The sequence below is a fragment of the Oncorhynchus tshawytscha genome, linkage group LG26 (genome assembly GCF_018296145.1).
Source record: "Oncorhynchus tshawytscha isolate Ot180627B linkage group LG26, Otsh_v2.0, whole genome shotgun sequence".
NCBI classification, from domain to species: domain Eukaryota; kingdom Metazoa; phylum Chordata; class Actinopteri; order Salmoniformes; family Salmonidae; genus Oncorhynchus; species Oncorhynchus tshawytscha.
The window spans coordinates 17,046,321-17,072,720 of NC_056454.1; the positions used below are offsets into that span (position 1 = coordinate 17,046,321).

The 26,400-nt window shown below is 42.9% G+C and overlaps 2 protein-coding genes and 1 long non-coding RNA gene across 9 annotated transcripts; 2 read left to right on the top strand and 1 right to left on the bottom strand.

Moving 5' to 3' along the window:
* The first annotated feature begins 688 nt into the window (after positions 1-688).
* On the top strand, positions 689-5,121 carry LOC112225276 (NADH dehydrogenase [ubiquinone] flavoprotein 3, mitochondrial). Its single transcript, XM_024389065.2, has 4 exons — positions 689-707; positions 884-941; positions 1,388-1,490; positions 4,759-5,121. The coding sequence occupies exons 2-4, from the start codon at positions 897-899 to the stop codon at positions 4,926-4,928; spliced, it is 318 nt and encodes a 105-aa protein (XP_024244833.1). The 5' UTR covers positions 689-707; positions 884-896; the 3' UTR covers positions 4,929-5,121.
* A 473-nt stretch (positions 5,122-5,594) lies between these two features.
* LOC112225274 (homeobox protein PKNOX1) lies at positions 5,595-18,652 on the top strand. Of its 7 annotated transcripts, none has more exons than XM_024389060.2 (11): positions 5,596-5,688; positions 7,279-7,390; positions 9,784-9,914; positions 10,125-10,296; positions 14,781-14,969; positions 16,378-16,483; positions 16,653-16,750; positions 16,837-16,965; positions 17,091-17,167; positions 17,346-17,506; positions 17,763-18,652. In XM_024389060.2, exons 2-11 carry the CDS (start codon positions 7,337-7,339, stop codon positions 17,930-17,932), a joined length of 1,287 nt encoding a protein of 428 aa, XP_024244828.1. In that variant the 5' UTR covers positions 5,596-5,688; positions 7,279-7,336; the 3' UTR covers positions 17,933-18,652. The 7 variants fall into 7 exon arrangements, with proteins under 7 accessions (XP_042162950.1, XP_024244828.1, XP_024244829.1 ...); XM_024389061.2 differs by lacking the exon at positions 5,596-5,688 and adding an exon at positions 5,705-5,949; XM_024389055.2 differs by lacking the exon at positions 5,596-5,688 and adding an exon at positions 6,014-6,857.
* A 4,646-nt stretch (positions 18,653-23,298) lies between these two features.
* Positions 23,299-26,178, bottom strand: LOC112224922. Its single transcript, XR_002949507.1, has 2 exons — positions 26,003-26,178; positions 23,299-24,441 (listed from the first exon to the last, which is right to left on the bottom strand). It is a non-coding gene; the product is annotated as an uncharacterized LOC112224922 (long non-coding RNA).
* Positions 26,179-26,400: the final 222 nt, after the last annotated feature.

Sequence of the window (26,400 nt, forward strand, 5' to 3'; positions counted from 1 at the left end):
AAACGAATGGAACATCGATGGGCTCCACATTCGCCCCGAGCTATGCGAACCTTTATGTGGGTCTTTTTGAAGAACGTTTTGCTAATAATGAAAACGAAAATCCATTTTTGAATAAAGTCCTGAAGTGGTATCGATATATTGACGACATTTTTTGCATATGGGAAGGAACTGAACAAGAGCTGTCAGATTTTATGGCACTACTCAATGACATTGACCCCAATCTCAAATTCACTATTGAATGTGACACTCAACGTGTTCATTACCTCGATATGTGGATTGAGAAATCAAATTGAACCCTGTTTACAACTCTGTATAGAAAAGTAACGGACAGATATACTCTAACGGGGACAGCTTCCATCCTGAGCCATTAAAAAGAGGACTTCTAAGAAGACAGTTTTTCAGACTGCGCCGTATATGCCACTCCACAGAGGATTATCTAGAAAACGCAGCGGAGATGCGCATTGGGTTTCTAAGAGGCTATTCGCCACAATATGTGGATGTTGGCCTGGCGTAGATCAGAAAAGGATCAGAAATAGACACCCAGGCTAACGAAGGCTGCATTTACAATACAAAACAATGGAATGTTATTTATTTCTGTGCAGGCTCTCCAGCAAGAGAGCTCTGGCCTTTTGAGGAGCCCCTCTGCAACTGCACCCGCGCAAGGCGGAGGAGCCAAAGAAAGCAAGGTAGTGGAATGGTGGGTTTTGGTAAGTGAAGGGTTAGTTGGCAGGATCATTTTATTAGTATTTTTCCCCGTTTTGAATCACATAGTGTAATGGATTTACACTATCCGCCATTTAAATTTTAAAAAACACAGGAAAAAAAGAAAAGACGCCAATGATGTGTATGTACACGTCTTTTGTTTCCCCACGGAAAATAATAGAGGGAGCACCAAAATGGCGACTTCCTTACTTTGGCTAGGACGACTGGGGTCTCTCAAGGTAAAATGTTTTGGTTATTGACTAAATATGTTGTTCTTCAGTTGTAATATCAGAAATAACTTATTCGTTAGATGATTGGTTTGTAATCAACGTAGCCCCAAAAAATGTTGTTAAACAACCGACTTCGCCGGTCCTGTTGACCTGAGCTGGACTGCTTGTTAACTAGCTGAAGTTTTGAGACTTGGCTGTACCTATGGCTTTTTTATTTAGACGTAAATTATAGTGATGACATTTTACAATACATAATAAAAAAATACGTGCTCATTATGATAGCTAGGTAACACATTAAATAACTGAGCCAGGGCACGGGTGCTTAGGCTGGTCCCAGATATGTTTGTCAAGCCATACATGGTCAGCATGACAATTCCATAAGGAGGGCAGAAATAGACTTACACCAAGGCTAATGAACGCTGCATTTACAATGGAATGCATTTATTTCTGTGCAGGCTCTCCAGCGAGAGAGCTGGGTCCTTTTGAGGTGCCCCTCTGTGGCTGCGTTCTGCACCAAGGTGGAGGAGCCAAAGAAAGCTAAAAAGGCAAAGGCTGCAAGTAAGAGCACAGGTTTTTGTTTATGTCAATTTTTCCCAACTCCTGCGCTCAATAACCCCCAACAGCACACATTTTTTGTTGTAGCCCCATACAAACTCACCTGATTCAGCTTAATGATTAACTTAGTTGACAGGTTGACTCCGGTGTGTTTGTCTGGGGTAAAATGTGTGCTATTTGGGTACTCGAGGACTGGAGTTGGGAAATACTGGTTTACGTTATATGCCATTGCTAGGTCCTTCTTATTTTCCCCTGAGTAGCTAAACCTGAATGACATTTCTTTCTCTGGTATAGCCCACACTTGGATTATCTCCATGATTCAAACTATGTGCCAACAAACTTACTCCAATGACCAAATTCCTGGAATCTTACAGATAAATCATGACCATTTTCTAAAGCCAATTGTATTTCTGTAGTTCTACAGAAGCATTGGGGTTAGGTGAGTTTTCTGTATGTTGTTTGGTATTGGTAGTTTTATGTAACCTGTACCATTTGCTCAGCCCTAGAGGCCTCAGAAGAGAGGGCAGCACTACTAGCCTACAAGACCACATTTGCCTTCCCGTTAAGCTTTCAGCCTCAGGACTTTTCCCAGCACAGGCTCTAGGTGAAATCGAAACAGTGGCTAGCCCTGTCACTGCCGAAACAATAGTAGTTGCAGCTTCCACATCTGCAGAACCAGCTCCCATTTCCACAAGCCATGCCGAAGCTACGCCTGTAGAACTGCTGTGGCCGAAGAAATGGCTAGTCCTGCTGTCGCTGTAGTTCCCCAGTCGTTGAGGTGGCTGCTCCTGCTTCTAAGAGTGTTGCAGAGACTGCAGCTCCTTTAGCAGAGGACGCTGCAGCACCAGAAACACCAGTAGTAGAAGCCGCTGCACCAGTCCTGAGGCCACAGCAGTCACCCATGCTATTGCCATTGAAGCAGTCGTGACAGAGGCCCCAGTTGAAGCGGAGGCTGACGCCAAACCTGCCCCAGTCGCTAACATTGCTGCTCCCATCGATTTTGCCTCACCTGTAATCGATGTTGCCACTGAATCGTGGATGCTGCTCCCCCTGTCGCTGAGATTGTTTTTACTGTATGTTCTGAAGCTCCCGCGCCAGAAGACATTCTCTGCAGAACCACCCGGAGTGGCTGCTGCTGCCTCCACTGAACCCAGAGCCCCATCGGCTGAATCGTCCTCCTCAGACTCCGACAAGTCTGAAGTGAAATCAAAGGTAAAACCAGCAATCCTAGTAGATTTATTTGCGGCCACTGCTGAAGCTGTGCGAGTGGCTACACTTGCAGTGACTCTGGATTCCGTTACTGAAGATAAGGAAAAAGAAACAGAAGTTGTAGCCGAAAGAGGTTCACGTGACCACACTAGTGGTTGCAAGTGATGAGCTGGTTGACCCCGCTCCAGTCCAGGAAGCAGCCCCAGCTGAAGCTGCCGTGGAGGTTGCCCCTGAAACTGCCCCTGCTGCAAGTTCTGAGGAGCTGGTAGACTCTGCCCCTAAGATCGCTGCTGCCCCAGAGGTTGAAGTGACAACTCCAGAAGTCGCGGCTGCAGTAGAAGCCACTCCAGAAGCTGTCATGGAAGCTGCCAACAAGGCTCAAGGAGCAGTAGAACAAGTATCTGAAGCTGCCTCTGTAAAAGTTGACGCTGAAATCCTATTGAAGCTGCATCGGGAGCCCCCGTTGAAGCTGCAGCAGAAGCTGCACCAGCCAAGGCTGTTGCTGAAGCTGCCCCAGTTGAAGCTGCCGCAGAGGAGCTGGTAGATGAAGCTGCGGAGGAGGAGCTGGTAGACACCACCCTTGTTGTGACTGAAGCAGGAGAGGAGCTGATTGCAGAGGCCCTGGTTGATGCAGTACCGATTGAGGCTTCTGAGGGTATACACCACACCTCCATAAAACCCTTTTATTTCTCTCCTCTGTGGAACTTTCCAACCACAGATGGCTATATTTCTTCTAAATGTTGTTTTTCATAACACATACTGTTGAATGTTAATACTCTAAAGTGCCTAACATAAGTACTTTTGCTTTGTTTTTTTTCTCCCAGTCATTTTATTATGCCATTTAATTTGCTCTAGCTAGTATTCTTGCCATGTGTAATGCAAAATTCTTAAAGTGAAAGTAGACTCATTTCACACGATCATTTTGGCTACTTCAGCCAAATGCATGACGCATGTTTGCGTTAAATGCTGCGTTTCAACTCGGCTCTACTTGCATTTACCTCTGCACTGATGGTTCCCAGTTGGGACTCAGGATCTATATTTGCATATAGAATGTTAATTACATAGCAATGTATTTTATTTTATATTGCCTTGCCTGCATTGTGCAGATTGAGGTGTTCCTTGTCTTCTGCACACTTTAACCCCACACCATCATTGTTACTGTATATTTTTAAAAGATGCTGCGATACATGTTATTTTACAGGCTCACATTTGGATATTTTCTCACAAAACAAAAAAATGGCAGTAAACTAATCCTGCTCTGTTTCCTCCCCCCTCACTCTTTTGTCTAGTATATTTACATGCACACTAATAATTAGATATTAAACTGATTATGGCAATAGTTTGGCATTAGTCATGTGAACACTTTACCCTTATTTTGTAGGAATTTATTTTCATTATTGGCACATGTAAACACCTTAATCAGAGTTCATGCCTTGTATTTGATCTGTGCATATGCTATCATGAGCAGTTTGAGCCTACCTCTTTGGCAAGAGTGTGGCGAGTTTGGAAAATCCAACAGTATCTTCGAAATAGTTTAAATACAAACTTTGGCCCAGCTAGGGGAGAACAACTGCCCCCTCTCATTTGAAGCCATGAATGTTCAAGGCTGACTGTGGTACTGCAGGCATTGTTTGCAGAAAACAGGATCCCCCGTTATAGTGAATGGAAAAAATGGCAGTCTTAGTGTAAATAAAACAACATTTCGAAGACAATCCTGGTGCCAATAATTGCTTCTTGATCGGATTTATTTTAAAATCCCACACAGAGCAAGTTAAGGAATTTTGTTTGTAATGGTAGCCTGCAGTACCCCAGTCAGCCTTCAATTTGATTTACACAATGGGTTGGAGGGAGCACTGTGCTGTTTTTCTGCTAGGTTTTGATGGTTGATAGGGTTGTGAATAAGACTCTAAAACCAAAAGGGATTCACTAATTCAGCAAACTGCTTATTTCTATCTTTTTGAGTTATGGTTTTATTTTTCTGAACTCCAGCCCCTTGGTCAGCCAGGTTACCTATATTACTGTGCTTTCTCTTATAGCCGTTTTTGTGTTCTAACCCCTTAAGAGGCGGCAGCGGCACCTCCAGCGCCAGCCCCCGAGTCTTTCGACAACAGTACTTACAAGAACCTCCAGCACCACAACTACAACCATTACACCTTCGCAGACCTGGACCTGGAGATGGCCAAGTACCGTCTGCCCCAGCCCTCCTCCGGCAGACCCTCCCCTAGACACTGAGATGGCCCAGCCTGCCTGGACACCAGGCCACATCACCCCAACCCCATATCCCCAGACACCATGTCTCTGATCCCACTGCCCAACATACCTGCCCCGGGTGTCTTAAGAATTATTTCCCCCTCTACTTTACGATCCCTAAGACGTGCTTGCAATTGTTATAGGAAATGTATGATATTAAACTACACGAAAGGGATATGAGGCTTTGACATTTGTGTAATGTTTGAGGTTTTTCTCTTGTATAAAGTTAGAAAATATCTAACATTTCTTATTTTCTGGGATTAACCTTAGGGGTCATTTGAATAGTGCTGTGCATGCAAATGTTTTTACTCTACGGTCTATTTGAATTACTCCCGAATGACTTTGGGCCTGAAAGTACAGTACACATGACCTAATCACAGCATTACAATCAATACACATCATAGAAGAATGGATCTTCTGTGTAATAATACCCACTGATGTGGGAGGAGGATGGGTATTGGTAAATGACAAGTTAATTACATTAATGTAATTGGTATACGGGCTTTTAATTTTGGATTGAACAAAACTAGAGAGCAGCAGTGGTTTAGATTTAGCCTTGTATGCTACCAGCCGCGTGCCTAGATTCTATGGTCGAGGAAAAAGGCACACCAGACGACGACTCCCACTTTATAAATATTCATGAGTAAATGACCCTGCGTGACCAGACGCGATGACGCAGCGCGACAACTGCGAGTCCCCATTGCTGCAGCCGCTTGTCAGTGTGACGAAGATTGGCACTCAGGTAAGCTGTCACTCAAAATCGTGTTTTTCTGTTCCCTATCAATCAAACAATCTGGGACGCAAAGGAAAAATGCCTAGGGCTAAAGCTAGGGACACAGCCAGGCCAGTGGAGTTTATTTGTCAGTGAATAGATGGCCGGGGCCAAGGAAGATGCAAATCTACAAGAGGAAAAAATATGTCCTCGTTCTGGGCGGAGAAGGATTCTGGAAAATAAAGGGCGAGAGCTAGATGAGAGGCCCCAGCGTTATCCCCATCCGTAGAAGTGCGAATGGGGAAGGGAAGGGCATCTGTTCCTTGCTTGCTTGACTGTTGTGGGCAGGATTTTACAACCATCTAAAATTAAAGAGACATATTTACACATTAACAGTAATAATACTGAAATACAATGTACATACACATTGGATGAACTAGGCGTGTATATGCACTTCATTAAGCTAACAGTTTGTTATCCCGCGCGGCTAGCTAGCGAATCCGTAGCAAACGCCGCTGATAAATATGGCACTTCTGCTAGCTACGTTTGAGTAAATGTGGTCAACCTACGTTTAAAACAAGGATGCTTCAGTGGGTGTCTCGGCCGTAGAGGGGGTGATGCATATTATAGTTGACATAAGTTTGAGGTTGTTTTCGAAAAGACTGTCAAATAAAACAAATGTATTAGCTAACGTTACTGACCTAGCTACGTTCGCTGTTTTCGTAAATGACCTACTATAGCTACAGCGTGGTATTTCATCCAGCGACCGTACAATCTGGATATGAAGAGGTAAACATTTTCTATGTAGCTAACGTTCTCAAAAATGGAATTTTCTCGACTGAATTCTCACTCGACCGTCTTCCTACACATGGTTTACAGCTAATCCGATCCTTGCTTGCTACCTAACCACCTACAAACTAGCTTTGTTGCCGCCAGCACGGTAATGAGAAAAGCAAGTCAGTTCAACATGGTGGGTGTGTAAACATGAATTATGATAGACGGATATGTTTGACCTTCATCGCTTTCTTGTCAATTCGCTACATTGTATGGTATGTTGCTGAACACAAGTTAAACGTGAACAAAACATTCGAATGGAAGTGAATAAACTCGATACATTGTGTTCCCCTAATCAAATGCCTTTCATCTGGATGGAGACATGAGATGGATGCATGTTGTCCCATTCTCTTTGAACACAGACGGTACAGTCAAATAGACAGCTGGATTATATAGTTTTATGGTATTGAAGTAAAGTAGAAGACCACCTCTGTCAGAGCAATCAAGATTTGCAATGCTCCATTCATTGAAATATGGACATTTAGCCAAGTATAAAAGTGGAATGTTATGGTATTTAGACTATCACAACGATCAAATGTTAATAGCATTTGTTCTGTCAGAAGGAAAAACTATTTACATGTACCATTCAAATAGATTTTCACTGAAGCGCAACAACTTTCTCCCACCACAACCCTACTCTATTCACAATACAATATCAGTACTACCATTGTAATTAGAAGTCAGTTTTTCATATTTGCCCTGCATTAGAATAATCATAATTCATCATCATTGATACAGTAATAGTCTTTACTTCTCAAAAATGTGTGGGTTTATGTCTCTTTCTAGGTCCGCCAACTCTCCACATCCTTATAATGCTTCAGTGTTTGTGGCGTCTGCAGTGAATATGATGGCTGCCCAATCAGTTTCCATGGACAAGTACACAAAGAGAGAGCAGCAGGTGGGTCAGAAGGACAAATTTAGTCTGAGGCTCCGATTTGAGGCCTACTTAAACCTGCCTAAAACCACAAGGGTGGGTGAAGGGAAGATTTGAAGTTCTTGAGATGATAATTGACATTTTTAATCGGTCAGTTAATGGCAAAGTATCATTAATGGAGTCATTAATGGATTTAGAATGACTAGTATTGCAAAATGTATGGGCAAGGAGATGGATATACAGTGGCTTCAGAAAGTATTCACACCCCTTGACTCTATTCACATTGTGTTACAAAGTGGGATTTAAAATTGTTTTAGTCCTTTTTGTCAATGATCTACACCAAATACAAGGTCAAAGTGGAAGAAAAATTAATTATTTTGTAATTAATGGAAAATAAAACATTTTGATTAGTATTCAACCCCCTGTCAATACATGTTAGAATCACCTTCGGCAGAGATTACAGCTGTGTGTTTTTCTCGGTAAGTCTCTTAAGAGCTTTTACAAACCAGGATTGTACAATATTTGCCCATTTTATTCTTTTTTTAAATTCTTCAAGCTCTGTCAAGTTGGAAGTTGATCATTGCTAGACAGCCATTTAAGTCAAAACTGTAAATAGACCACTCAGGAACATTCAATGTCGTCTTGGTAAGCAACTCTATTTGGCCTTGCGTTTTAGGTTATTATCCTGTTGAAAGGTGGATTTGTCTCCCAGTGTCTGTTGGAAAGCAGACCATCATTGATGGATTTGCCCCAAACATAATGCTTTGTATTTCGGACAAAAAGTTCATTTCTTTGCCAAATGTTTTGCAGTATTACTTTAGTACCTAATAGCTAACAGGATGCATGTTTTGGAATATTTTTATATTTGTACATGCTTCCTTTTCACTCTCATTTAGGTTCGTTTTGTGGAGTAACTACACATTTTTTGATCCATCCTCAGTTCTCTCCAATCACAGCCATTTAACTCTGTAATTGGTTTAAGATCACCATTGGTCTCATGGTGAAATCCCTGAGTGGTTCCCTTCCTCTCTGTCACCTGAGTTAGGAAGGTTGCCTGTATCTTTGTAGTGACTGAGTGTATTGATACACCATCCAAAATGTAATTAATAACTTCACCATGCTCAAAGGGATATTAAAGATGCTTTTTTATCCATCTACCAATAGGTGCCCTTCCCGAGTGGCGCAGCGGTCTAAGGCACTGCATGTCAGTGCTAGAGGCGTCACTACAGACCCTGGTTCGATTCCAGGCTGTATCGCAACTGGCCGTGATTGGGAGTCCCATAGGGCGGTGTACAATTGGCCCAGCGTCGTTAGGGTTTGGCCGGGGTAGGCCGTAATTGTAAATAAGAATTTATTCTTATTAACTGACTTGCCTAGTTAAATAAAGGTTCAATTTAAAAAATGAAATAAACATTTGCAAGGCATTGGGAAAACCTCCCTGGTTTTTATGGTTGAACCTCTTCGAAATTCACTGTTTGACTGAGGGACCTTACAGATAATTGTATGTGCACACAGTACATTGTTGAGGTAGTCATTCAAAAAAAAAAACACTATTATTGCACACAGTGAATCCACGCAACTTATTATCTGACTTGTTAAGCACATTTTTACTCCTGAAGTTATTTAGACTTGCCATAAAAGGGATGACTATTTATTGACTCAAGACATTTCAGCTTTTCACTTTTTAGTAATTTGTAAAAATGTCTAAAAACACAATTCTAGTTTTACATTATGGGGTATTGAATGTAGATCAGTGACATCTACATTCAATCCATTTTAAATTCAGGCTGTATCAACAAAATGTGGAAAAAGTCAAGGGGTATGAATTTTTCAGCTCTAGGAAAAAAGTATTTTTAGTGCATTTGCTTTCAAAGTCATGGTGTAAAAGCAGAAGAGGTGGAGCAAGTTGGCTTCCAATCAATGAATGTGACTGACAATCTGAATAAAGCAGCACAAGTTAAAGCTTGGCATGGCTATCAATAACAGTTAAATATATGCCACCACCCATCTTTCTATTCTGGCACTGACCAAAGAGATACTGCCATGGCCAGGACACTTCTGCATCATCCACCAATTTTAGAATTGTTAAGATAGGCTATATCCTTTCCATTTTGTACTGAAGTACTCAGTGGTCCTCTGTAGCTCAGTTGGTCGAACATGGTGCTTACAAGGCCATGATAGTTGGTTTGATTCCTGGGACACCCATATGTAAAATGTATGCACGCATGACTAAGTCGCTTTGGATAAAAGCGTCTGGTAAATGGCATTTTATTATGATAATTTTCAGTGCCTAAACCTATTGGTCTTGTTGGCATTTCCAATCTTCTCATGCCTTATTGTTGAGGAAGGGTTCTGAGCTTTACCTGTCCACCACTATTGCGCCTTACTTTGCTGTCATCTCTCCTCTCCTCATGCAGGGTGTGGAGCAGAAGGAGAGTGATGCTGATCATGATCAGAAGTTCAGTGAGGAAAGGTTGGCTGCAGCCTCCAGCCCTGCCCCCACTGAACCCCAGACACCCTTTGATGTAGATAAGGCCTCCATTTACCGGTACATCTCCTGACTGTTGGCCCCCTGCCAAAACTTTAGTCAAGCGACCCCCTCAACTACTTTTAATCAGGATAATGTTAGTGACGATGGCAGTCTACGATGATCGGGCTTATGTGCCCTACCTAAATAAAAGTATGGGGTAGAAATGGCAACATGTGACAACTGTAGATAGTAGCAATTTGGTAATGTTTTTCTTTGTGTGTGTGGCAGGCATCCCTTGTTTCCTCTCCTGGCCCTGCTCTTTGAGAAATGTGAGCAGTCGACACAGGGCTCAGACTGCATCACGTCAGCCAGCTTTGACGTGGATATCGAGAACTTTGTCTGCAGCCAGGAGAAAGAGGGCAAAGCATTCTTCAGCGAGGATCCTGACCTCGACAAACTGGTCAGCTTCCTCGTCTGCTGTCAATACTCTGAATGATTTTGCATCACTATGACCTCTAGTGACACTATTCACAAAATATCTGCAATTGACACATTGAATGTCAAATCACATTTTATTTGTCACATAAACAGCAGCTGTAGACAAACAGTAAAATGCTTACTTTCAGGCCCTTCCCAACAAGGTAGAGAGAAAAGAGATGGTTAACCATTAAACAAACTATCAGTCTTATGTCTTGGGGCAGAAGCTGTTCAGGGTCTTGTTGGTTCCAAACTTTGTACATTGGTACCGAGAGAACACTGACTTCGGTGGCTGGAGTCTAACAATTTTTAGGGCCTTCATCTGACACCGCCTGGTATAGAGGTTTTGGATGGCAGGGAGATTGGCCCAGTGATGTACTGGGCCGTTCGCAATACCCTCTAACGCCTTGCAGTCGGATGCCAAGCAGTTCCATACCAAGCGGTGATGCAGCCAGTCAGTATGCTCTCAATGGTGCAGCTGTAGAACTTTTTGAGGATCTGAGGGCCCATGCCAAATCTTTTCAGTCTCCCGAGTTCTCCGTCTTTGTTTGTACCGTGATAATTCCTTAGTGATGTGGACACAGAAGAACTTGAAGCTCTTGACCCACTCCACTACAGCCCTGCCGAAGTGGATGTGAGCAGGCTTGGCCCTCCATTTCCTGTAGTCTACAATGATCTACTTTTGTTTTGCTGTTGAGGGATAGGTTGTTGTCCTGGGTGAACAGTGAGTACAGAGTGAACTAAGCACTAGTGCTGAGCGATTAGTGTTTGAGGTCTGTTCGATTTCTGTTCAATTATTAAGACAGAATCATGGTTTTTGTTTCAAATTTGTTTTTACATTAAATGTACTATGCATTATGTGGGTTGAATGCTGAAACACAGACTAAATCAAATGTCCCATGATGGTAGTGACAGCACATTAACCTAACGTAGGAGTAAAATTACTAGACTGGACAAGTAGGCGGCGTTGGATTATGGTCATTGCAGTTAGTTTAGCACAGAAAACTTGGTAATTATGTAGAATATTGGCCTGTTGGAAACTACAACTTCATACTACATGGCACAGTTCAGGCTTGATCGGATTTATTCTCTAGAGAAAATGTGCGCATTGAGCTCCCGGAGAAAGAAAATAACTGAACGAAACGAAATTCAAATAATTGAACCGACATCGGTCAGTTTTAACTTTTTAATTGATTTTTTTTTTCATTGGTTAAAATCACTCAGCACTATTAAGCACACACACCCCTGAGGCTCAGTGTGGCAGATGTGTTCTTGCCTATGCTGTCAGAAAGTTCAGCATCCAGTTGCAGAGGGAGGTGTTCAGTCCCAGGGTACAGAGCTTAGTGATGAGCTTGGGGGGCACTATGGTGTTGAATGCTGAGCTGTGGTCAATTAACAGCATTCTCACATGTGTTCCTCTTGTCCCAGTGGGAGAGGGCAGTGTTGAGTGTAATAGAGATTGCGTTATCTGTGGATCTGTTAGAGTGGTATGCAAATTGGAGTGGGTCCAGGGTGTCTTGGATGACTGTTGATGTGAGCCATGACCAACCTTTCAAAGCATTTCATGGCTACAAAATGTGAGTGCTACGGTGTGGTTGTCATTTAGGCAGGTTACCGTTGGCGTTCTTGGGCACAGGGGACTAAGGTGGTCTGCTTGAAACATGTAGGTATTACAGACGGGGTCAGCCACGCTCTGAGTATGCATTCTAGTAATCTGTCTGGGCCCGACCAGCCTTGTAATGTTGACCCGTTTAAAAAAAGGTCTTACTCACATTGGCTACAGAGAATGAGATCACACTTGTCCGGAACAGCTAGTGCTTTCTGCATGGTTCAGTGTTGCTTGCCCCGAAGCGAGCATAGAAGCAATTTAGCTTGTCTGGTAGGCTTGCGTCACTGGGCAGCTCGCGGTTGGGTTTCTCTTTGTAAGCAAGTTCTGCAACATCCGACGAATGTCAGAGCGGGGTAGTAGCATTCGATCTTAGTCCTGTATTGACGTTTTGAATGATGGCTCGTCAGAGGTCTTAGTGGGATTTCTTATAATAATAAATACATTTTATTTTAAACACTTTTCACAACACCCAAAGTCCCTTTACATACACAATAAAATCAGTAGGATAAAAAGCAATAAAATCCCATTTATTAAAGTAGTGTATTCGGAAAGTATTCAGACCTTGACTTTTTCCACATTTTGTAATGTTACCGCCTTATTCTAAAATGTATTAAACAAAAATCATTGTCAATCACAATACCCCATAATGACAAAGCAAACCGTTTACTTTTTTTGCAAATGTATTAAAAATACAGATACCTTATTTAGGTAACTATTCAGACCTGTTGCTAGGAGACTCGAAATTGAGCTCAGCGACATCCAGTTTCCATTTATCATCTTTGAGATGTTTATACAACTTGGAGTCCACCTGTGGTAAATTCAATTGATTGGACATGATTTGGAAAGGCACACACCTGTCTATATAAAGGTCCCACAGTTGACAGTGCAAGTCAGAGCTAAAACCGAGCCATGAGTTCGAAGGAATTGTCTGTAGCGCTCCGAGACAGGATTGTGTCAATAGCACCCATCTGGGGAAGGGTACCAAAACATTTCTGTAGCATTGAAGGTCCCCAAGAACACAGTGGCCTCCATCATTCTTAAATGGAAGAAGTTTGGAACCACCAAGACCCTTCCTAGAACTGGCCGTCTGGCCAAACTGAGCAATCGGAGGAGAAGGGCCTTGGTCAGAGAGGTGACCAAGAACCAGATGGTCACTGACAGAGCTGTAGTATTCATCGGTGGAGATGGTAGAACCTTCCAGAAGGACAACCATCTCTGTAGCACTTCACCAATCAGGCCTTTATGGTAGAGTGGCCAGACGGAAGCCACTTCTCAGTAAAAATCACATGGCAGGCCGCTGGGAGTTTGCCAAGAGGCACCAAAAGGACTCTGACCATGAGCAACAAGATTGGTCTGATGAAACCAAGATTGAATTCTTTGGCCTAAATGGCAAGTGTCACATCTGGAGGAAACCTGGCACCATTCCTACAGTGGTGGCAGCATCATGCTGGGGGGGGGATGTTTTTCAGCAGCAGGGACTGAGAGACCAGTCAAGATCAAAGGAAAGATGAACAGAGCAAAATACAGAGATCGATGAAAACCTGCTCCAGAGCACTCAGGACCTCAGACTTGGGCAAAGGTTCACCTTCCAACATGACAATCACCCTAAGCACACAGCCAAGACAACGTAGAGGTGGCGTCGGGACAAGTCTCCGCATGTCCTTGAGTGACTCAGCCAGAGCCTGGACTTGAACCTGATGGAACATCTCTGTAGAGACCTGAAAATAGCTGTGCAGCGACGCCCTCTATCCAACCTGACAGCGCTTGAGAGGAACCCCAAATACAGGTGTGCCACGCTTGTAGCGTCATACCCAAGAAGACTTGAGGCTGTAATCGCTGCCAAAGGTGCGTCAACAAAGTACTTAGTAAAGGGTCTGAATACTTATGTAAATGTCATTTCATTATAAACATTTTAAAAAACATTTCCTAAAATGTCTAAACCTGTTTTTGCTTCGTCATTGGGGGTTATATTGTGTAGATTGATGTGAATAATGTAACAAAATGTGGAAAAAGGTATCAAAATTTGGAAAAAGTCAAGGGGTCTGAACACTTTCCGAATGCATTGTGTATAAAAGTACAGTAAACATGAGACTGCGCATGGAGAACACTAAACATGACAGACTACCCATGTAAGTGAACTAGACTAGCGAGGGATGGTGAGGAGGCCAGTGTCAGAGGAGCACAGTGAACAGGTGGGAGTGTAGGGGTGCAGGAGGTCAGTAAGGTATGTGGTCACCAGTCCATTTAGTGCTCTGTAGGTGAGCCTAAGCAATTTGAAGATGATCATATATTGAACTGGGGGCCAGTGGAGTTTGTGGGAGGGATGATACCATTTATAAACGCAATCCCATTTTATAAGTGTCCGGATTAGTGTCCCACTCCTTGAAAGCGGCAGCTATAGCCTTTAGCTCAGTGCGGATGTTGCCTGTAGTCCATGGCTTCTAGTTGGGATATGGAATATGGTTGGGATATGGCTTCTGGTTGGTCACTGGGGTCGACGTCGTCGTTGCACATATTAATGAAACCGGGGACCGATGTGGAAAATCTTCAATGATATCAGATGGATCCTGGAACATATTCCAGTCTGTGCTAACGAAACAGTCCTGTATCTTAGCATCCGCTTCATTGGACCACTTCCGTATTGAGCGCATCAAAGTGAGCTACTGTTTCATGTCAAAGGGTTAATAAAGCAAGTTGGGTACACATTACACACACACAGCATGACAAAGGCCTTATACCAAAGTAGCTACTAGTGGAATTATGAATGTACTACGTAACACTACAGACAACATACATGCCATTTCTAGTGCAAACGTCCTTGCTTCTGCTAACTCCTCCTCCCTCACCTTTGACTCCAGATGGTGAAGGCCATCCAGGTGCTGCGGATCCACCTGCTCGAGCTGGAGAAGGTGAGTGACCTTTGTAAAGACTTCTGCAGCCGCTACATCGCCTGCCTCAAGACCAAGATGAACAGCGAGACCATGCTGAGTGGAGAGCTTGGCAGCCCCTACTCACCTGGACAGGGCTACTCTCCCACCAAGACCCAGGTACACACACACACACACACACACACACACAGTGGGGCAAAAAAGTATTTAGTCAGCCACCAATTGTGCAAGTTCTCCCACTTAAAGATGAGGCCTGTAATTTATCATAGGTACACTTCAACTATGACAGACAAAATGAGGGGGGGAAAAAATCCAGAAAACCACATTGTAGGATTTTTAATGAATTTATTTGCAAATTATGGTGGAAAATAAGTATTTGGTCAATAACAAAAGTTTCTCTCAATACTTTTATATACCCTTGGTTGGCAATGACAGAGGTCAAATGTTTTCTGTAAGTCTTCACAAGGTTTTCACACACTGTTGCAGGTATTTTGGCCCATTCCTTCATGCAGATCTCCTCTAGAGCAGTGATGTTTTGGGGCTGTTGCTGGGCAACATGGATTTTCAACTCCCTCCAAAGATTTTCTATGGGGTTGAGATCTGCAGACTGGCTAGGCCACTCCAGGACCTTGAAATGCTTCTTACGAAGCCACTCCTTCGTTGCCCGGGCGGTGTGTTTAGGATCATTGTCATGCTGAAAGACCCAGCCACGTTTCATCTTCAATGCCCTTGCTGATGGAAGGAGGTTTTTACTCAAAATTTCACGATACATGGCCCCATTCATTCTTTCCTTTACACGGATCATTCGTCCTGGTCCCTTTGCAGAAAAACAGCCCCAAAGCATGATGTTTCCACCCCCATGCTTCGCAGTAGGTATGGTGTTCTTTGGATGCAACTCAGCATTCGTTGTCCTCCAAACACGACGAGTTGAGTTTTTACCAAAAAGTTATATTTTGATTTCATCTGACCATATGACATTCTCCCAATCTTCTTCTTGATCATCCAAATGTTCTCTAGCAAATTTCAGACGGGTCTGGACATGTACTGGCTTAAGCAGGGGGACACGTCTGGCACTGGAGGATTTGAGTCCCTGACGGCGTAGTGTGTTACTGATGGTAGGCTTTGTTACTTTGGTCCCAGCTCTCTGCAGGTCATTCACTAGGTCCCCCCGTGTGGTTCTGGGTTTTTTGTTCACCGTTCTTGTGATCATTTTGACCCCACGGGGTGAGATCTTACGTGGAGCCCCAGATCGAGGGAGATTACTTGCACAATTGGTGGCTGACTAAATACTTGTTTGCCCCCACTGTACATACCACCGTACACTCGTGCTATACACCCACCACAGACACACCCTATGTAGCATGTACACCTGATAAGGTAAAAAAAAACAAAAAAATGAAGGCTCAGTTTACCTTTATTTAGTCAGTTAAGAACAAATTCTTATTTTCAATGACTGAACGGATTTGAAATTGCAACCTTTTGGTTGCTAGTCCAACGCTCTAACCACTAGGCTACCCTACCGCCCCATGGCGGAATAGTGTTTAACTCACCTGTGTGTGTTGTGCAGACCTCCAGCTCTTTCAAAGGAACCCTCAGTCCCCAGGGGATTGTGGTGGCAGCGTCAGCCCTGCGGCAAGGCAACGTAACAGTCAACCCCATACAGGTTATGGCAGGTATGTCACCCTGGCATACAACAACCACCGGTACCCTCAGACACCAACCACCACTGCTCACCGCCATCAGCTCAATGGGACTGTTAGTGTACCAGCTGTTTTCAGTCTTTCTCTGTACCTGCAGTTTAAAGTGGTCTGTTTGCAGCCCTTACGTGTGCGTGTCCTCCAGGTGGCGCAGTGTACCAGCCTGTCACAGTAGTCAACTCACAGGGTCAGTTGGTGTCACAGACACTCTCTCCCCAGACTGTACACATTCAGAACACACAGGTAAGACATCTGTCTGGACTAAAACATAAAAGGTTGACATTTACTGCCTGCTGAAGAGTGTGCTAATGTAACCGCCTCTCTTGCAGCTTCAGCTGCAGCTCAACCAGGACCTGAGCTTCTTCGGCCACAACGACAGCTCGTCCAAGAACAAGCGTGGCGTCCTTCCCAAACAAGCGACCAACGTCATGCGCTCCTGGCTCTTCCAGCACATCGGGGTGAGTAGAACACAGGCCAACTCTATGGGTTACAACCTGGAATGATTCTGGGATTTGGTTGGCTTGCAGTGTTTTAATCTTGCCCTACGTAATTACTGTTATATTTAATTGTTTTGTTTCCATAGCACCCATACCCCACAGAGGATGAGAAGAAGCAGATCGCTACCCAAACTAACCTGAGCCTCCTCCAGGTCAACAACTGGTGAGTTACATGAACCCATGCCATACTACCATGAATAACCACCTAAGTGCATGAAATGACAGAACGACTTCTCTTAAAGGGAACCTCAAGTAATGTTTCAAACTCTTCAATTCCCTTAAGTGATTGGTCAACACTCGTTCCCCTTCTCATGATGGGTCCAATCTCTCCTTCCGTTCAGGTTCATCAATGCGCGGAGGCGGATCCTGCAGCCCATGCTTGACGCCAGCTCTTCGGAGACGGCCAAAACAAAGAAACCGCTTCCGAACCGGCCGCTACAGCGTTTCTGGCCTGACTCCATCGCCACGGGGATGACCCAACAACAGGTCCAGATGGCAGACGGTACATATGGCTACTGGCTTGCTACACTGCTCATTGGATCAGCACTACTGTGTATTGCGAGTTGCTAGAGCTGTTGGCTATACTTGTTTTTAAAGCAACTAGGCACAAGAGAGCTTACTCTATTGGGAATGATAGCCACAAGGCGAATTCAGTCACAAGGCAAAGTCAAGGCTCTCCTGGTAAAGCAACTTCTTTCTCAATAAGAGACTAAATGTAATGTCGCTGATGTGTCCTCTCCTGGTTGCCTGTTCCCCAGGCACCATGGTGACAATGAGTGTGGAGGGTCTCCAGAGCCTGACTTCAGACGGCGCCACGCTGGCCGTGCAGCAAGTGATAATCGGCGGGCACAGCGAGGACGAATCAGGAGACAGCAGGGACGATGATATGACTGGGCTGGGCCTGGACAACAGTGACTCCCTGCAGTAGGACACACAGGCGTACTTTATACAATCACCACAGGAGGCTGCTGAGGGGAGGACTGCTCAATAATGGCTGGAATGGAGAAAATGGAATGGTATCAAACACCTGCAAACCAGGCTAATTTATTTGATACAATTCCACTGATTCCGCTCCAGTCATTACCAGAAGCCCATTCACCCCAATTAAGGTGCCACCAACTTCCTGTGACTCACACACACACTCAAAAACAAACGTTGTATGCTGCGTTGAAAATATGGTAATTCAGGCCTTCCACAACGAACATACATGATGTATGCAGACTGATATTGAATGATGTAGGCTGCTAATGAAGTGTGCACACACACTAGCACAAAATCAGATCAATGTTATGCAAAAAAAAAAATGAATGGCGGCTCAGATCATGTATGTACTGTAGATAGACTGATATTGCATTGCACGTGCACACACACTCTAAATCAGTTTACACAGCACAACCACAAGATATACGGGAGCACTCCTGATGTCCATTTATTGAACGGAGTGCGCTGTGTGTGAAGTTTCATTTCAGAAACTGTTTTTCACTACGTAGTCTGTAGGGGAGTGCACTTTTTTTTGTATAATATAATTCTACGCTCCAAAAGACAAAAAGAACGGACGCAGCTAAAACAAATCATGAAGTGTTGAAAAAAAAATTACATTTGTACGCTCAGTTAATAAATGTTGAATGATTCTAATTTTTCCATTTAATCTGCTTTTGGCTGCCAAGTTTCAAGTAATCGTTTGTTTTGTTCACTTTGCATGCCTGTGACTTTTACCCACTCTGATCATGACTGACTCTCAGGCTTACAGACTGGCCCTATAGAGCCATTTTCTGTTTACCTTGAAACTTCGTTTAACATTAGAAAGCTCTGTAGCAGGATAGCTAACGCTGATGTCGGGACCTTAACACATTTAAACAGTGAGTTTGTGATGACCATGAAAACACTCAAGATTGATGGCTATAGACAACCAATTGTTAACTTGCACAAGCTGCATTTTAAGTTGGATGTGATCATATCCACTGTATGGCAAACAAGGTATCTGACGAGTAATTTCGTGCCCAACTTTTCATGACACGCCGGGGAAATGGGTCTCTAGAGAGCAATAGCATCGTTTTGTAGGCACTAATGGGAGGTTAACTCCGCCATGGCTCGTTGGCCAATGCCTATGGGGGAAATTGTTGTTAAATGCCAAAAATAAGGTACGTGGTAAACAGGCTTAAGATATCTTAAACATTTTGTTCTTTGAGATATCAGCTAACATCACTTTTTTTAATGGCATTTATGTAATCAAAACAAGTGGGATGTCATAAGTTTTTTTTTAATGTACACCTTTGGTCAAATGCCTTTGATGTAAAAATATAACAGGCTTACACGGAACCTAAACCGGCTGTGTGCGTGCACCATCATGCATAAATGTATTGTCCCCCCACACCAAACGCAGCTTAAAATATCAAAACAAACTCCTAACCAATTATATTAATTTGGGGACAGGTTCAAAAAGCATTAAACATTTATGGAAATTTAGCTAGCTTGCTGTTGCTAGCTAATTTGTCCTGGGATATAAACAGAGTTGTTATTTTACCTGAAATGCACAAGGTCCTCTACTCCACCAATTAATCCACACAAACGGTCAACCAAATCGTTTCTAGTCATCTCTCTTCCTTCCAGGCTTTTTCTTCTCATGACTTTAAATCGCGATTGGCAACTGTCATAAATTAGGTGCATTACTGCCACTGACCTCGTTCGTATGTCGGTCACCCACGTGGGTATAACCAATGAGGAGATGGCAAGTGGGTACCTGCTTCTATAAACCAATGAGATGGGAGAGGCAGAACTTGCAGCGCGATCTGCATCACAAATTGGAATGACTTCTATTTTAGCCCATGGCAACGCAGACGCTCTTTGGCGCGCGCGAGCAGCGTGGGTGCAATAATTGAATAACAGATTTCAAAACGTATTTTACGACGCAAGCGGTGTGTTCAGCCTTTTAGTTTACCTTATCAGCTGGGCCAAAGTAGTCTCTGGACAACATTGTTCAGGGAAACTAAAAAAGCACATTCTCGCTGAAGAGATATGTTGCAGCCTGGACCAAAACAATAACGTTACCATCCAAGCTGGTAAAGCAGAAGGTGTGACGAAGAATTTGGCTATTACTGTAGTTCCATTTCTCTGACAGTTGGCTACTCGTTAGCAACTGACATTTTAAGCACGAAGACTTCATAATTCATAAAGGTAATGTTAACAGACTGATATTATCTCATAGAACAAAATGTATAAGACCTCATTTTCAGCATTTATCCCAAAACCACATTATTTCCTCCCATAGGAATGCCTAGCAAACCAGAGGTAGAAAATGCTAACTCCTTTCCATTTTTTAGGACTACAAGCTGCCAAGCTATATAGGCCCAGAGCCCGTGAGAAAAAGGGAGATGCTTATTTTTATATACGAACATAAGTATATGTTTTTGGGGTTTGTGTTCTCTTGTTTTGTATGGAATGTTTGTACAAAATGGTTCGTTATTTAAGCTAGTTGCCCTATTTACCAGGGTCTGATTAAGTTTTCTAAATATTTAAGACGAATGAGAAACAAAATGTCTATTGGTTTTAAACGCCAGATCTGAAAAAGGCCTTGTGTAGGTCTTTAAAAAAAAAAAAAAATAAGACCTAACTTTAGCACAGAAAGCTTAACTAGATGAAGCTATATACTACCTATAGTGAAATTAGTCAAAAGGAAGCTAAAATGCAGGACACTGACATGGCTAAGGCATAGTAATGTTACATTGTCAATCACAGTTCTTTGAAATTCAAATATACTGATATGTACTTGATCACAGTTGATTGCAGTACTCTAATTTTCTACAAACAAGTCCAGTTTTGCCACAGTGTTGTGTTTTGTAATCATTTATAATAGTAGCATAGATGTCACTTTCAAGTGCACAATCCAGTACACTATGCTTATAACACAATCACATGGAACTGAAATCGATATTATGGTGCTTAGGCAGACAGATGCAGTACAAACAAAAAATTATATTTTGCATGTGTTAAGAGTGCAGTTGGGATCCTCAGACCTTACAGATGGCACATTGGTCCTCTGGGGAATGAAAGACTAGTGCTGTGGCTGACCAAGGACCAGCTTTAAGGAATGTTTTCCCAAACGCTCCATCTTATTTTTCATATTATTGCACAAGTTATGAAAACCTGCACCGATGTATTATTCAAACCTGAGCCTGAGATCCCCAGTTTCAGGCTCGGGGTCCGATGGGTCTCAGCTGCTCTCTCACATGTCGCTTTTTATCTACTGTTCACTTCTGTCTGTTTGCCTTAAAGCTTTCTATTTTGGAATAAACCATGCCTAAACTCAACTGTTACTCTACCTTCATTGTGCTTGGTTGTAGACATGATTTGTGACAAACAGTCAACCCCACAGGTTATGGCAGGTATGTCACCCTGGCATACAACCACAGATACCCTCAAGACACTGCCCACAACTTGGTAAGTGATGATATGGCTGGGCTAGGCCTGGACAACAATGACTCCTTGCAGTAGAACACACACACACACAATGTACTGTATACACATGAAGACACACTCAAAACCAAACTTTGTATGCTGCGTTGAAAATATGGCAGTTCAGACCTTCCACATCATTTTGGCAGGCTGATATTGAAAGATGTAGGCTGATAATGAACTCCATACACACCAGCAAAAAATCAGATGCATTTGTTATGCTTTACAATTTTTTTTAGGATGGCTCAGATCTTGGACTCATGTATACACCGTAGATATTTATTTACATGTTCACACTAACATACCTTTGGTGGACTGGACACTTGAATACACAATCTCAGCCTATAGTTGCAGAACACCCACTAATTATTCATATTTTCTTACATAAAAACAGATGGCCACCAGATTATCGCCAGTTGATCGCACGTAAAACCATAAATACGTGCTAAAATGCGATCTCAATTCCTACCATTGGGCCATGAAATCGCTAAAAACCGAGGGAAAGCTTAATGCATTTGCTTCCCTCTGCTGGATACAATCATAACTGCAACGTGTATGCTTTCTATTTTATCATTCTCTGGTCACATCCACAGAGCCAATTTTACCTCCTGACATAAATACAGTTTATGCAATAGTCAGTAAATATCAAAGAGTTCAACTGACAACACACAATCCCTGGCGCACGTGAACATTTTACATGACAGATGGTACCTGCATCAATCTTAAGACAGGCCTACTCTATTCAAGTGGTAATTGAGAATTTAGTAACCAGGATAACTCTAGATAGGAAATAGTATAGCCTACACACATTTTATCTTTGTCAGATGGATCTTGCAGGCTAGGAGAATGCTGCTGGTAAACATAACACGTCTCACCCTACATGTAGTTAATAGGATCTCTTTAAGGCTTAAACCAATCAATTTGACTAGTTCAGTTCATGTGCCAAATGTTGCAGATGGCTTTTCGTGGCATTTCTATCTACATGGAGGAATATTTGTTCTACATTACATTTCCTTCTGAATGTTCCAAAACAATGTCCTGCTGAACACACCCCAGGTGTCAAGTTCATTTAATGGAGGGTCGAGTGTTGGTGTTGTCACTACTCCATTGTACCTGATTAGATAGGAACTCCCCTCACCTGTCAGACAAGAAAAAGCACAAACACTGCCAAAGACTGTCTTAGAGTGACCGCTCTAACAAAGACAATTGATTGTCCTCAAAGATGGAAGGCAGGACCATTCTAGCCAATGAGTGCAAATATGAACAGGCTAAATCTTTGCGCCACTGCAGCACGGGTCGTGCCATCTCTATTTTAAAGGTGGTCAATTTTCTTCATTGGCTGATTCCTGCAAACACAGGAATCCCCACCCTATTTGGCTACTTTAAAAATGGTGGAAGGCCTCAATGTCCATACTAAAACAGGTTATATATGTCCATCTCTTGCACACAACGGCGATTTAGTTATTGGGGCCGTTGCCAAAATGCAATCAGTGCATTCATAACCATCACAGAACTTCTATTCAATCAAGTAAGGCTCATGTAGCAAAATAGTAAATACATTTTTTGTTTACCAGATTAGACATGCGCATCGCCCTCAATTCCTCACCCCGTGGGCTTATTCTAGTGGACAGATTTCAGGCCGCACTTCCTCCTCTGCCTTGCATGGGATTCGTTTGACATCCCTGCCACAGAACATCTCACCACATTGGTCATGTAATTTCAAATGGGCTTGGTTTCATACTCAAGAGCATAATAATTCTGCTAAGTGGCTACAAACTATCTACAAAGCCATGACATATGGCTTATAAAGTTGAGAAACCATTTCACAAACAGTCATCCCAATATCTTGAAATCAACATTTTATTTTGTCCTAGATCATTAAAATGTTTGCTTTCAACACAATGTTACTCACATTCATCTTTGAAATCACAATCTTCAGTTGGATGGACAACTACAATGAAATCTAGATACTGTTTACAGAGTGAGGCCGTAAGCAAAAGTAAATAATTTATTAAAGCAGTCAGCAAATCAAGACACTCCTTCAAATCTATTGGAAACATTGAGAGATTGTGGTCTGTAATGTCACCCGGGAGACCTTCAGCAGCAGGACAATTCCCCAAGTCCTCAACAGGCCGGGACAAGTGCAATACCATACAAGTAATGAGCATTGCTGCCTATCCCAACCTGCACAGAAAGGGATTGCTATTCTGATGAATGATTTTAAATCACTGCTATGATCAGTTTTGCATGGATTTGCACAGCAGTACATTGAAAAGCTGAAAGCAAACCAGCAAAACTAACCAGAGACCAGTGGCACCAGCCCCAAGTGGCATCTGCTGTACCCGGTGGTGATGCATGCATCTAGAAGTACTTCAAGTGCTCACACTGCAGTAGATATCCATAAAACTACCTGCACTATAAGCACTTTAATACTGCTGAAACCCATCCGCAGCGCACATTAACACTGCTGTGGGAGAAAGGGTCTTGGATGTCCAAGAGCCTTCCAGGATGCTCAACCGATGTCAATGTAGACAAACAGGACAGATGGACACACAGGCCACCGACAGTTTTGCATAGATTTGCACAACTCAATTTTTCTTGTAGTGCAACTATGCAAAACTAGCAGAGATCTGCAAGAATAAATCATACACGTCATAGACCAGATGAGTCCCAGACCCTTATGCCAGAAGGAGCACTTAGGGCAGTAGGTGCTAGTCTAATTCACTATCTGCACTAGATGCACCTTAGCATAAGCACCAGTGAAGGTTCAGAAGATTAGTGTACAATGAAGACAGTGTCAGTATAGTGCTTAAAGTGCCTTCACTGCAGTAGATATTAAAAGACTACCTGCACTGTAAGCACTTTGACGCTACAGTGACTGCCAGTTCAGTGAAGCATTCCAACACCAACAGATGCTAGGCTTCGGGGTCAATTACTTGTGATCTGGGATCTGATTCTAGGGGTGCATCACAATGCATTGAGTGTCTGCAAAAGGAGAAAAAAGTCAATTAATTTATGTTTATGTAAAGACTAATGCACAGAATTTTCTAAAATACATAGGACTAAGGTTGAGAATTGATCACTAGTTGAGAAATTAAACCTACATCACGCAAAACGATTTCAGAACAGGAATACATTGTGACATGCCTGGCAATACAAATTGAAAAGTAACCCATGCTGATATTAGTTGGGTCAATGTTACTTTCAAGTGTGTTTACGGAATTAATTAAACGGATATTGTCAATGCATCACACAAGGCGATTTGGACAGGCGTAAAGATCAAGCACGCAATCTACCAACATGGTGCTAATTAATCCAATAGTGAGATTCTTGGAAGTCATGGCAAACGTAAATCTTGTATGAAATGCGCAACTTGTGGCCCACGTCGTAGGAACTGCACATGCGTTAAATTCAATACCCCTCCCCCACGTTGTGCACTAGCTAACATGGCGCCGCCGAGTCCGCAATACCAATATACATTTTAGTTGTAATAAACCACCAATATAACCCATAAGCAACTTAACACATCCATAGACTACACATGTTGAGGTATGGAAATATGCCTTGCTAGTTGGCCAAGCACCCCACGCGAATGATATATCGCGAACTTAACATGAATCCACACATCAAGACGCTGCATACAAAGCATGTGAGAAGCTAGCTAACGTTCGCTGGCAGCCCATGCCACGACAAGTGTCACGTTGAGACCAACTTCGGCATGTTAATGTTAGTGCTAAATCATAGATTGAGAGTCTGGTACAAAATGTGGGGAAGATTTACACCAACGTATGAAAACAAGAACAGATACGAAGCTCAAAACCGCCAGCCATTACTGTAGCAAGCTAAAGTTGCCTCCCGGCCTTCAACTCTGCGCATATTTTTCAACATTGTTGATGTCACCGACTGCATGATATGGGCACTTAACACGCGAAACAAAGTCTGCCCAGCAATAATTTTATACAGCTATCAACCAGCGGGTGGCTAACGAGCTATCTGAATGACAGGCAAAGTAATTTAGCTAGCTAAGTGCTCGCTGGCATAGCCTGCCAAGCTAGCAGAGGCGCGCGGCCTTCAGCCCCATGTGTTACTGCTTTGTTCTGGAGGCACTTCAACGCACACGCCACTGAACACAGACAAAATAACGCAACTTTATTTATTGCCTGGTCATAAAATGTATACCATTACACAAATATATTTCCAGCGACATATCCATAATTACCTAAAGTAATGTTCACTTACACTAGCCACACTAGTAGAAGCATTGCAGAGGGAGCAGTGCACGCTTTTCAAATCTCCCTCATTCTCAGAACTATGGAGGAAGGGGCCATGCGCCTCTTAACGTTACATTGTTTTAAATGCAAAAACAGCCGATAGAGAATATATTCCCTGCATCAATTTGGGAAATAAAATGCATAAATAAGCATTGTTTAACTTCTACAGTCGCATCCCATGAAGAGGCTAACAACAGGTTTCTTGTCAATAACATGCGCGTACTAAGACATTCGCCTCTGAAATCCACCATCTTCACTCACTACTGCAGACTTACCGTTTACTGTCAATGCTCCAGGCATACCTACGAAACTAAACCATAAACTTGTCAAATGCGTCGTAGCGAAGTAAAAAAAACACAAATAAACCCATCCCCGTATGCTGCTATTTTGATTCGACAGGACTTTGTGAATCGTAGTAAAATTGTGAAAGTGGCGCGAACGTCCCCTGCTTTTAACCATGTGGTGAATGAAGGGCGGTTCCCGCCGTCGAACGTAAATATCTACAACCCCAACTCCTTCATTAGCATAAATAAACTACTTCCGATCTTTACCCTCGGCCAATCCAAAACACGAGTTTACTACAATGGAAATGTTGGCCATGAGCTCTTTTCTTGTTCGAAGTCATATTGATCGATCATCGATTGGCTACAAATATATCAATAATGGATCAACT

Bases quoted from the DNA above. Each gene is read 5' to 3' on its own strand.
- LOC112225276 (XM_024389065.2), top strand. From the start codon at position 897: ATGGCGACTTCCTTACTTTGGCTAGGACGACTGGGGTCTCTCAAG. The intron at 942-1,387 runs GTAAAATGTTTT...ATTTCTGTGCAG, and splicing joins GACGACTGGGGTCTCTCAAG to GCTCTCCAGCGAGAGAGCTG. The intron at 1,491-4,758 runs GTAAGAGCACAG...TAACCCCTTAAG, and splicing joins TAAAAAGGCAAAGGCTGCAA to AGGCGGCAGCGGCACCTCCA.
- LOC112225274 (XM_024389055.2), top strand. From the start codon at position 6,820: ATGGATGCATGTTGTCCCATTCTCTTTGAACACAGACG. The intron at 9,915-10,124 runs GTACATCTCCTG...TGTGTGTGGCAG, and splicing joins GATAAGGCCTCCATTTACCG to GCATCCCTTGTTTCCTCTCC. The intron at 16,751-16,836 runs GTAAGACATCTG...CCTCTCTTGCAG, and splicing joins TACACATTCAGAACACACAG to CTTCAGCTGCAGCTCAACCA.